This window comes from Balaenoptera acutorostrata, chromosome 11 (assembly GCF_949987535.1).
Source record: "Balaenoptera acutorostrata chromosome 11, mBalAcu1.1, whole genome shotgun sequence".
Classification (NCBI taxonomy): domain Eukaryota; kingdom Metazoa; phylum Chordata; class Mammalia; order Artiodactyla; family Balaenopteridae; genus Balaenoptera; species Balaenoptera acutorostrata.
Genome location: NC_080074.1, coordinates 107,121,043 through 107,132,507, shown reverse-complemented (window position 1 = coordinate 107,132,507; position 11,465 = coordinate 107,121,043). Strand labels below are relative to the sequence as shown.

Below are 11,465 nucleotides of genomic sequence, written 5' to 3'. Positions count from 1 at the left end.
TCAGTAATAGATTTTATTTAGCCCAATATACCCAAAAGATTGCCATTTTAACATGCAATCAATATAAAAATTATCGAGTTTCCACCTTTGTAGTTCTATGTGTTTGAAATCAGCGGTATCGTACATTTTCAGAACATCTCCACATGGACCAGCCACACTTCACGGGCTCAAAGGCCATCTGCAGCTAATGGCGACCTCACCGGTCAGCACAGGCGCTGGTGTGACAAGGCGGCTCTCCCCTCGCTTCGGACCTCGTCAAGCCCAGAGCTGAGGACCAGCCCGAGCAGCAGCTGCATCCTCAGAAGAGGCCTGAGCCACCCGAGCAGCAGGTCCGAGTGCCTGTCTGCCCAGGAGGGCTGGATGCCAAACAAGGCTGCGGAGCTCAAGACAGACAGGAAGCAGAGATCCTCAAGGCCCAGAGCAGGGCCACATGGGGGCTTCCGGGGCGAGAGAAGAGGCTGGAAAGTCGGGGCTTCCACCACACAAACCCACACACGCACCTGTGGCAGAGGCCTCCTGTCATGTCAGTTACATCCGCTTATTCTTTTAAATGCCTCTGAACACCTTCTAACCCCCGGCCTTCGGCCAGGCAATGGGAACACAGCTACCTCTCATGGGAGCTCTCATCCGGAGCAGGAGATGTGCTAACACCGCACTAGAGGCTCATTTACTCACCCAAGTCCCTGTGAGGGGAGAACCAACTTACAGATGCGGTTAAATCACTTTCCAACAGTCACACACCCAGCGAGTGGGAGGGCAGGGATCTACCCTCGACTCAGCACTGCGAAGAGCCACACTCCCCAGCTTCAGAGAGGCCACAGAATCCCACAGTCACAAGGCCGCGGGGTCACCACCACAGAAAGCACACGAAACAGGGGCCTGGAGCAGGGGACACCAGGAAAGGATGCACAGAGGCAACCCTTGGGTAAGTCTGGAAGTTTGAAAGGGCTCACCAGGCAAGAGGGGAGCAGGGCCTCCAGAGGTATCAGCAGGTGCAAAAGGCACAGAGGTGTGAGGGGTGCAGTGCTCAGAAAACTAAGACTATGGGGGGCTGGGCTGGATCAGAGGCCCCACATGAAGTAGGGGTGTCCGCCAAAACCAGTGCCCAAGGGCCCTACATTCCGCAAGAACCTGGGCTTTACCCTTGCGCCAGGGGAAGCCATTAAAGAGTTTTATCCAGGGTGTGAACAGGACCAGATTTTAAAAATCATCCTGAAGGAGAGAGAGCAAAGCTCACTGGCCTCCCTTCCTCTCCGCAGGGCTCTTAGCTCTTGGCTTCGGCGGACCAACCCTAGGACTAACCTCCCAGGCCTTCCACCGCCCGACAGCATGTCCTCACACGGAAACATGGCCACTGACGGGAAGCACTGAAACATTTCAGCTGTTCAACCGCTAGGGCCCCCGTGTCTCCTCCCTGCACAGGAATAAAATCATTCGCTGCCTTCACAGCCTCCCTCCGCCCAACCCCCTCCATACATGCTTCCAGCTCACCTGACTACCCTGCTCCATTTTCAGCTCATCAGCCTTTGAGGCTGGCCTGCTTTTCAAGGTCACAGAAGCAGAAACACTTGCGTGTTATACAGACAGTAGACTATAACTAGAATAACAGGGCATAGGAAGGGGGGAACCAGCAAAGGCGTGTACCAAGGAGGCAAGGATGCAGGCAGAACCTGGTGAGACAGCCATCGGGGCAAAGCGCAACTACCGCACGGCAGGGGGAGGAGTTGACAGGAGGGAGAGAGGGCGGAGACACCGGTGTAACAGAGCCCCACCTGGCCACTGACAACCTGGAAAACTGAGCTGAAGCCCAGGAGGCACCAGGCCAGATCCCCTTACCCAGTGAGAAGTGCACCAGGGGCTCAGGAAGCCATGCCTGGTCTGAGCAGAGAGTGGGCCCACTGCACACCTCGGGGAGGGGTAGGGATAAACCAGACCAGACTGTGGAGCCCTCACCCTGCCCGGGGAGGGCCTGCACTGGGGGCGACCTTCAGAGGTAAGTGTTCCAAGCAAGTGAAAGGCCAAGGTCCCTCCACCAGGACCCTGTTCTGAACTTCCAGCTTCATGAACACCCTGGCCTGAAAAATCAAACCCCTGCCTTTGCAGGAAGACGAAATGTTTCAAGGACAAAGCATTCTCCTTTCCCAAACGCCTCCTGTGCAAGGGGCCTCTGCAGGGCTGTGCATCTTGTTTCCACACCACCTGCCAAGCTGGCCAAAGTGGGGCGCAAAGGGGAGGGCATTCAGGCAGCAAGATACAGTGCCTGGGCCAGGTCAGCTCCTCCTAGAATTAGGCTGGCCACACTGGCAGGGCCCATCCAGCTGCAGGAAACAGGCTGCCGTGGACGACTGGCTCTGCTTGTCTGGCAGCCTTGGGGACCAGGGGGTCAAGGTGGGCAGGAAGACCACTCAGTCATGGACAGGAAGCCGGCAGAGAGGAGAGGTCACGGCCTTGCGGATCCGATGGAAGATCTGAGCCAGCTTGTAGAGGAAGGGCAGGGAAGCAGGAGAAGCTGCAGGGAGAGGTGAGTCAGTGGGCCCCTACCCGCCCAAACTCTCCCACCTGGGGAGCGACCCATGCTGGTGCCCCTCCTCCCCTCCCAACAGTAAAGAATTCCCCTTCCTCCAGGATATAGACTCTGGGATGTATTTTCTTCACTTGGATTACAGTGACCTTCAGCTTGCTCAGAAAAAGATCCAAATTTATTATGTTTTAATCTAACTTTTAAATATACAAAAAACTGGTAACGGTGGCTCCCTCTGGGGAGAGGAATTTGGGAAGAGACTTTTCACTACATTCCTCTTCGTATCTTTTAAATTTGGAGCCAAGTGACAGTATTACCTATTTTTATCATAAGTTAATTATACTGAACATAAAAGTAAAATCCACCTCTTTTGAAAGAGAGCTGAGTTGGCTGTTTGTTTTGGTTTGTTTGTTTTTCCTTATTTGAATTACTGATTTTTAATTGATTTTTTTTTTCTTTCTTAAAAAGAAATATGTTACTGGAACTTCCCTAGCAGCCCGGTGGTTAAGACTCCGCGCTTCCAACGCAGGGGGCGCAGGTTCAATCCCTGGTCGGGGAGCTAAGATCCCGCATGCCGCAAGGCGCGGCCAAAAAAAAAAAAATGTTACTTTTAAGAAAGCTATTATAGTCCACCCTCTTTACATCCTCTCTGCCGAGTTCTAACTGTAGCCCAGCCCTGGGTTCTCGCCACCTCTGCACTGAGTCAAGACTGTCCTGAGGGTGGGACCACAGCCAGGGCTCCCTGATGGAAGAAGCTCAGATGGCCCCTTGCTGTACCCACTCAGAAGACCAGGGTTTATGAGGCTGAAGAACTCATAAGAACCACAAAAAAGTTTCTAAGTTTTACTAAGTCTCTGGAACAAAGTAAAAGGTCAGATGGTGGACAGGAATAAACACAAACTCTCCTCAGCTTCCCTGAGGGCTAACAGAGCTGTTCAGAGGGAACTCCTGCTCAGTGTTCAGCCAAGGGGTCCAAGGGACAACCTGAGCTGTGCAGAAACGGCTCCTGAACAAGCAAAAGGCAAGTGGGGGACACGGGCAAGATCTAAGGCTAAATCAAGAGCAACAGACACACGTTTGTGTGACTCTGGAGTCGTCACTTTTCTCTCTGGTTCTTAGGTTTCTCAACCAAAGACCAAAGAAAAAGAAAATGAAGGGACTGAAACAAGGGTTTCCAGTTTTCCTTTCAGTCTGGAAAGTTACATAGTCCTAAATCTGAATTCATGAGTAGAGATTAGGTCATAACTCACACAGAGCAACACACAGAAAAGTCCACGAGGGAGCACCTAACCGTTGGCCCAGTGCTTATAGGTCTGAGGAATTAACCCTCAGCAAAGAGCACAGCAGAAAACGGAGTAAGAAATCATCAAAATGTTCAACGACAGGGCATTGTAAAATCAATTATGGAAGTTCCTATAATCCGGAGTATTATTTAGCCAGGTAAAGCTTTAAACACATTTCTTTTTTTTTTGGCCACGCTTCGGTATCTTAGTTCCCTGACCAGGAATCCAAACCAGGCCCTCGGCAGTGAAAGCGCGGAGTCCTAACCACTGGACCACCAGGGAAGTCCCTGAAGCCATGTTTTAAAGAATACTTGTAGGGGGATGGGCAATTGGAAGAAGGTACTTCCAGTTATGAGATAAATAAGTATTAGGAATGTTAATGTACAACATGATAAATATAATTAACACTGCTGTGTGTTAGATACAGAAGGTAAGAGAGTGAGTCCTAAGAGTTCTCATCACAAGGAAAACATTTTTGTTCTATTTTTAAATTTTTTATCTATATGAAATGATAAAGGTTCACTAGACATACTGTGGCAATCATTTCATGATGTATGTGAGTCAAATCATTATGCTATACACCTTAAACTTATACAGTGCTCTATGTCAATTATAACTCAATAAAACTAGAAGGGAAAAAAAAGAATACTTAACGACACACAAAATTGCATCTACATCCAGAGAAAGACTAAGTATAACCGTTACAGTGGCAGACTTACGGGCGATTTCTGTTTTCTCCTTTATACTTTTCTCTATTTTCCATATTCTCTAAAATATTATATATTTTTTTTCTATTGTAATTGTATTTCTACAATTTAATATGGTTTCAATTAACATAAATTTTTTACACATTACGATGAAGTTTTTCTTTGTTAACTCTGAGGCTCTCCTCAGAGTTCACCCCTGGATGTTCAGGGTCAACAGGGCAGAGTGGACTTTCTCCAGGACTGGCCTCTCCTTCTAGGTAGGCTGGGCTGGCTCCTGCTCAGGTCCACCAACTCCTCCTTGCAGAAGAGACCAGGGAAAACCTCCACCCACAGGAGGGCTCCCAAGGCCCAGCCCCTGTCAACCGCCCCGTCCCCAGGAGGGCGGGAGGCGTCTTCACTCACCAGGATCAAACCTCACCACCAAGAGGCAGAGAAGCAAGGCAGCCAGGAGGCTCTTTCTGAAGGGCAGGGCAAAGAAGTGGCTCACTGCAGAGTCCCAAAGCTGGCGAAGCAACGTCAGTAGTGACAGGAACTTGTGGGAGGAGGAGCCTGGCCGGGGAGACCGAGCATAACTTCAGGGTAAGAACCAGCTTCCCTGACTCTGAGCTTTGAGCTTGATTATAAAAGTCGAGCAAAAGGGTAACAAGACTGGTTTTCTCATGCAGTTCATAAAGTGGTTCTAAAGGAAGTTCCAAAAGCTCCAAAGATGCTTTAAGGACAGACTAAATCACCAGAATACCATCTCCTTACAAGAGGACTTTGACAGAAACGTCTACTCAGCTGGGGAAACCTTGCACATCTGATGCTTCTTTAATAGCCTCACTACTTTATAGCACTTTGGCCTAAGAGCACAGAGTTACACAGAGCAATAGTTCCTGATGATCAACGAATGCAGAAAATAAAGGGCACCTAATAGGTACAGTGAAGAATTCCAGTCTCGGGCCGTGAGTACAAACATGAACACTACCTCCCAGCCCTGACAGAACACCCTGAACTCCTCCTCCCCAGGCAGTGAACAGGCAGGGGGTCTGGGGAGTCACGTGTGGTCCCTGAAGTCAACAAGCTGTTTGCAAAGAAGTGATCTTAACTCAGCAGGTCCATGCTCACAAAGAAAGCACACAAAGAAAAACACTTTGGAAACAGGACTACAGTCTCCTAACGGGCCTTTCATGTAAAACGGATTAGGCCTAGTCTATGTGTTACCACCAGAAAAAGCAAGAATCAGTGGGTTAAAAACTACCAGAAGGAAACGTTAAACTCAGCCTCAGGAAGAACTTCCTTACAGAACTGTCCCCAGCTGCGTCAGGAGACAGGGACTTTTCTGTCCTTGAAAGTATTCATGTACAGACTAGACGATCGCTCGAGGAAAAGGTGATGAAGAGGCTTCAGGGACCAGGGAAGAGTCTGGAGTAGAGGGCCTTTAAGTCCACCCCCCGCATCCCTGCCCGTGCAGGCGCCCTCGCAGCTGCTACCCAGGTGCACAGTGTTAGGTCTTGAAGTGGTTTCCACCGTTTGTAAAGCTGCACTCTACTGGGCAGAAGCGGGCTGGCCCTGAAACGGGGCAGACGTCAATCCCTGAAGAAGACCCTGAGCGAGAGGTCTGCTAAGGGAAGGCAGACAGGAGGCAGGGCAGGGGCCCAAACTGAATCCCATAAGTCGCGCTAACAAGTTACCGTGTCAGCTGTTCATTCTTCTTTGGCTATCCCCAACTACACCTCAGCGGGGTCTGCATTTGGGCCAGCATTTAAAGGAGTAACATCCCACCCAGGCCAGCACCATGGAGGCAGATCTAACGACAGGACCCCAAGGAGAAGGTGACTGTCAGGAAATAAAAGCCAAGGTTCTGTCTGAGAACTGCGCCACCCGCCTTCCGCTGCCAACTTCAGAGGATCTGGGCTGGGCTTTCTAAGCACCTCAACAGGTTTCTTATTCTGTGATCTGGAAGTTACTCATACAAAGAACTTCTCCAAGGTTCAGGGGAAAGCCCATTACTCCACTGTAGAGAGGCCAAAAAGAAGGATAACGTCTCACCTTCCTGGTTTAGCTTCTGGGTCTCCTCGGAGCCGGACTGTCCGTGTTTCTGCTGTTGCCTTGCCGTGCTAATGGCCTGAAGTGCGTCCAGCCGCTGCTCCTCACTGAAGGCTGCAGAGCCCGCCACCAGCTCTTCAGCCTCCGACAAGCAGCCCAGAGGAAGCAGCACCCGCCGCAGGTGAAGCTCTGCTAAGGCTCTGTACTCCGGAAGGCCCTGGTTGCCAGCGTCTTGGAGCCAAGCACTGACTGTATCCAGCACGGCTCCAGGCTCTCGCATCTTGCTGTATAAAAGAATACTGCAGCCCCAAATAATCCAACCCCGAAAAAAGAGCAGTCAGTTCTTCACAGTTTGTTAATTTCTCATAACCACCACACTCCTCCTACCCAGCCCGGCCCCCGGCCCTCCAGCCCTTCCCTACGGGATGCTGACACAGTAAGAACCAGGAGTTCTTAGGAGAAGCAAGAAGCTCTCTCAGCTCTGACACACCCCACTTCCGTCACCCCACTTCACGTCTCCTATTCCTTCCTCTTTTCCCTACTCCCTTCCTAAATTCCTCCTTCCACATCTTTTATCGCTGTTTTGAAGTCGGGGGTGGCGGGACAGGGAAAGAATCAGATCTGAAGGGAAATGGTATGGAAGGGAAAAGAGGAGATATCAGGGCGGAATCGGCAGAGGACAGGAAAAGCCTCGTGCTCCTGCACTGACCCAGTGGGGAAGCAGTAAGGACCTACCACAGCTCCAGGACTTTGGGGGGCAGCTTCTCAGGAACTTGGTAACACCGAAGAACCCAGGACAGCACTTCTTGCCACCGATCCATCTCTGCCAGCGCCTGGATCCCCACAACACACAGAGAGCATTTCACCTCCAAGCAGCTGTCCGCAGAAAAGCCGATTCAAGTCCAGAAGTGGTTCCCCTGCATTGCCATTCCCACCTCCACCCTGAGACTGTTCTTCGCCAGCTCCCAGCTCAGCAGCCATCACCTCTATCCTCGCCACTGACATTCCAGGGGGCCTCACAATTACCGTCACTCTCACGGGCCCCAACACAAGAGAAAACTGCCCTTTTCCCAGGAGCTAAAAGTTCCTGTAAACCTAGAGGCAAATCGGCTGCTGCCCAACACACATCCCTGTATCCAAGTAAATTCAGGAAGGGTTCATTTACTCCCGAGGGGAAAAAGTCAAAGGGCAGCACAAATGTGTGGGTGGAAAGAGAGCTGGAGCTAAGAGTTTGCTTAGTGAAGAAACGAACAGGAGCAAGGTCTCCGCCTGAGTGCAGCACCCAGAATCACAGCCTTCAGCATTTACTGCAACAAGCCTTCACCGACCCCTCAACACACAGCCAGGGCTCCCCAGTTCATTCATCCTTCTCTGAGGACTCGAACTACCCCCTCCCTACTGCGGCCTAATCCAACTCTACAACCCACAGAGAAATGATGCCCTCAGCTACCGGAGAGGCTAGCGGCATCAGAAAGAGCAAGGCAGGACCAAGATTTCGATTCTTCGATACGCTCCTTCAACAGGACCAGAACACACCCATTTATCAGCCAAGGTGAGAAGGTGACAGCTCGGGGGAGGGGTGCGCCTAGGAGAGGACTTCGCCACCCGCTTACTGAAGTGATTTAATAACTCAATTCTATCTTCCCGTCAGGCATTCTACCCTGGAACAGGGAGAAAGAACTGGCTGTGGGTCCCCCCTAAGCCCGTTACACTCCTCGACCGCTTCCTCCTCACTGGGCAGCGCCTCGTTCTCTCCTCGGAGAACCGGCACAAGGTGAGCCGCTACCTCCGGAGAGTCACCGCGAGAAAAGAAAGCATAAGGCTGGCGTGAGAGACCGGACGGCAGGAGTGCTGGGGTCTGGAGCCCCTCCCACCGCCCCCGGAGGCGAACCGAGCCCACCACGTACGCGCCCGCCGGCTCCTCGGCCAGGCCCTGCCAGGCGCGTTCGCAGGTGCGCAGCGCCGCGCGGAAATCCAGGTGCACCACCAGGAGGTCGGCCGCATCCTCCAGCAGAAGCGCGGCCGCCGACGGCGCCAGGGCGGCGCGCACGGGCTCGGTGCTCCGCAGGGGCCCCCCGAGCCCCCTCATGGGGGCTGCGGAAGCCGCGGGGTCACTCCTCATAGGCGGGCGCCAGGCCGCCGCCCTCTGGGGGCTGCGGGGTGCCCGGTGCGGCCTGGGGAGGAGGGAGAGTCCTCACAGCCTGGCCCACGAGCCTCCCCGAGGCCGCACCCCGAGAAGGAAAGGGGGGCACGGCTGGGCTCTCCTGCGGTTCCGGCGCGGGACAGCCTGGCGCCCTCGGATTTGCGGAGCAATGCGTCCTTGGACACCCGGCCCCACGACAAGGACTGGGACCCCGGACCCGGGCAGGGCCGCTCCCTGGCCTCTCTAGCTGCAGGGCCGCCAGCACTGGCGCGGAAACGCGGGCGCCGACATCGCTGCGCGCGCAGACCCCGCCGACGTTCGGGGCTCGGCGGCGCGGGGCACTCTGGGAGTTGTAGTCCGGCTCCTGAAGCGGCCGCCCTCCCGGCGCAGCTGGGAACTGCGGACTACAAGCCCCGGCATGCCGCGTCCCGGAAGTCGTGGCAGCCGGAGAAAGCCCGGCGACGGAAGCCACGGGCTGTGGGAGGTGAGGCCCAACGGGTTGTGGGCGGAGGCGTAGGTCTCTGGCGCGTGCGATGGGGACGCAGCTCGGGCGGCGGGCGGGAAAGGGCGTCTGTGTGCCGCCTCCCGCCGGGCCGCCGCCCAGCTCCCGGTCAGTCCACACTGGGACTCCGTGCCTCATGCCAAATAGAGAGCTCGTGAAAAACAGCCGTACAGTGTGTAATGCAGTTTGCAGTAAAGCACTGGGACAGAGTAAGTATTCCATACGTTACGGCTGCGATAGTAATTATTAAGTGGTTGTACACAGACACATAAGTTACATTGATTATATTCTGTGCTTCACTCAGGCTTTTTGGGGCCTCCCAAGTTTGTGTTAAGCCCTCAGCTCGGTTCCTCCCCGTTTCTACCTTTGAAGTCTCTGGAAGCGGCTCCCCTTGTGAATAGATGAGACGGACCAGGCTAGGCGCAGGGTCAGGACCTGCCCGCGTCAGCCTCCCCTTCCCTGGTCAGCAGCCTGGGCCCTCAGCTCTCTGCAGAAAGTCCTCCCGGAAAGCTGAGGCAGAAGCATTAAATGTATCAGACTCTGCGGTTGAGAAATGTGGAGCCATAACCGTATAAGGTGATAAAGCCAGGACTCACTTATTCCACAGATACCTAACCTACTAAGTGCCAGGCCTCGTTCTAAACACTGAGGATCCCACTGAACAGAGACAAAAATACCTGCCTCGGTGGAGCTTCCATATAGTGAAAGGAAACAAAATTGAAAATGAGCAAGTGAAATACATACAGTTGTATGTCAGGTGGTGATAAATGCTAAGGAGAAATAAACCAAATACAGAAGAGAGCTTGGGAGTGACAACAGGGACGACAGCTTACTTTGTTTTCTAACAGTAAATCCAAGGCTGGAGCATAACAGAGAGAAAATGTGGCCCTTGTGCTCAGGACTGGCCTCCGTTGGTGGGGTCACTGCCCTTGGGACCAGTATATACTCAGGGTCCACCCTAAATCCCTCTTCAACTCCAGGCGATATTCATTCCCACACAGCAAACTCCAGAGGCAATCAGTCCAGAGGAAAGTGTGGATCAGTTCAAGGCTGAAGTTACCAGAATGTTTTATCAGTTCTGCCTCAAGTCTGACAGCAGCTAATGAAGATCATTAGTAATGACATAATTATTGGACTGCAACAGACAAAAAATCTGTTTCTCAGAGCTGGTTTCAGAAATCTTCCCTGAAAAATCGGGGAAGCAGTAGTAGCATCAGAACGTGGATGTACCAGGCCTGGGCGAGCTGAGACTGGTACAGCCACACCTCAGCCTCCGGAAGTGCCACCTCCAGGCTTTTGCTGCCCGAAAAAGGCCCCTTCCTTCATCCCTAAGGAGAAAGTTCTTGCAATGCCCAGGCCTTTCCAGGAGATGGCAGCACAGCCTTGAAAGAAGCCGACCTGTCAGCAGGTGTAGTGCTGTAGCTGCCAGAATGAGGTCAGGATATTTACGGAAGTGGGAGGTTGCAAAAAGTCATATAAAAATAGGATTGAGTTCTATTTCTGTGTTTCACGCAGTCTTGGACTGTGCAGGGCTACACAGTGATCTGTCTGTCACCACACAACTTCGGCACTGCTGTGCCCGCCGACTGATTCCTGAACACCAGCGCTGTGACGCTCCCCCGCCACCCCCCCACCCCCCCCCCGCCACCGTCTGAACGTACCCAGAACTTCTCAAGCTAAGACGCGGCAGTCCTAACGTATTCCACCTGAGGGAGAGTGAACAGGGGCTCAGGACTCAAGCTTTGAAACCACCTAGCCTCCCCTGGGATAAAATGAGTGGAAACAAGGGGGTTCTCTCAGACCTGTAAGGCCCGACCCATCTCTGGCACTTCCAGCCAGAGCCCCTCTGTACAGGGACACCAGTGGTAAAGCCCTGCAGGCAGTAGGATCATGCCTGGTGTGGACTTTGGCTAGAAACAAGCCAAAAACATAAATACTGGCAGGGTGGAGATGATGCTTTTCCAGACTGGTCACGGGCCCCAGACCTTCGTCAGTTAGATGGCATTTTTATGGCTCGTTTTAAAGCCTGGACTTGGAGTTGAGGGCAGAACTCGGCTTCCCGTCTCCTCCTCTCCAGGTACACACAGAGTGCTCACTTTGCTTCTGTGTGTAAGCAGTGTCGTCATCCCCACCCCGTGCAGTACTTTACAGCGTAGGAACGCTGGCTCAGTTTAGTGCTCCGGCATCAACCACGTGCCGGGCGCTGTTCTGAGTGCTTTACATCCACCTCATCTTAATCACCAGCAGCCCTGCGACAACAGCCCTGCTGTCGCCCCCAAGT

General features: G+C 53.0%; 1 protein-coding gene across 2 annotated transcripts; it reads right to left on the bottom strand.

The window, feature by feature from the left end:
* Positions 1-8,997, bottom strand: PEX26 (peroxisomal biogenesis factor 26). Of its 2 annotated transcripts, none has more exons than XM_007178630.3 (5): positions 8,447-8,997; positions 7,275-7,415; positions 6,543-6,838; positions 4,914-5,060; positions 1-2,509 (listed from the first exon to the last, which is right to left on the bottom strand). In XM_007178630.3, exons 1-5 carry the CDS (start codon positions 8,659-8,661, stop codon positions 2,406-2,408), a joined length of 903 nt encoding a protein of 300 aa, XP_007178692.2. In that variant the 5' UTR covers positions 8,662-8,997; the 3' UTR covers positions 1-2,405. The 2 variants fall into 2 exon arrangements, with proteins under 2 accessions (XP_007178692.2, XP_007178693.2); XM_007178631.3 differs by lacking the exon at positions 1-2,509 and adding an exon at positions 2,536-4,808.
* Between the last annotated feature and the right edge of the window lie 2,468 nt (positions 8,998-11,465).

What these genes read in the sequence shown, in the direction of transcription:
- PEX26 (XM_007178630.3), bottom strand. Translation starts at nt 8,661, where the DNA reads ATGAGGAGTGACCCCGCGGCTTCCGCAGCCCCCATGAGGGGGCTCGGG. An exon ending in GCCGAGGAGCCGGCGGGCGC is followed by an intron (nt 7,416 to 8,446) that starts GTACGTGGTGGG and finishes TTCTGCGGACAG; the next exon opens with CTGCTTGGAGGTGAAATGCT. An exon ending in CCAGAAGCTAAACCAGGAAG is followed by an intron (nt 5,061 to 6,542) that starts GTGAGACGTTAT and finishes CTCCCCGGCCAG; the next exon opens with GCTCCTCCTCCCACAAGTTC.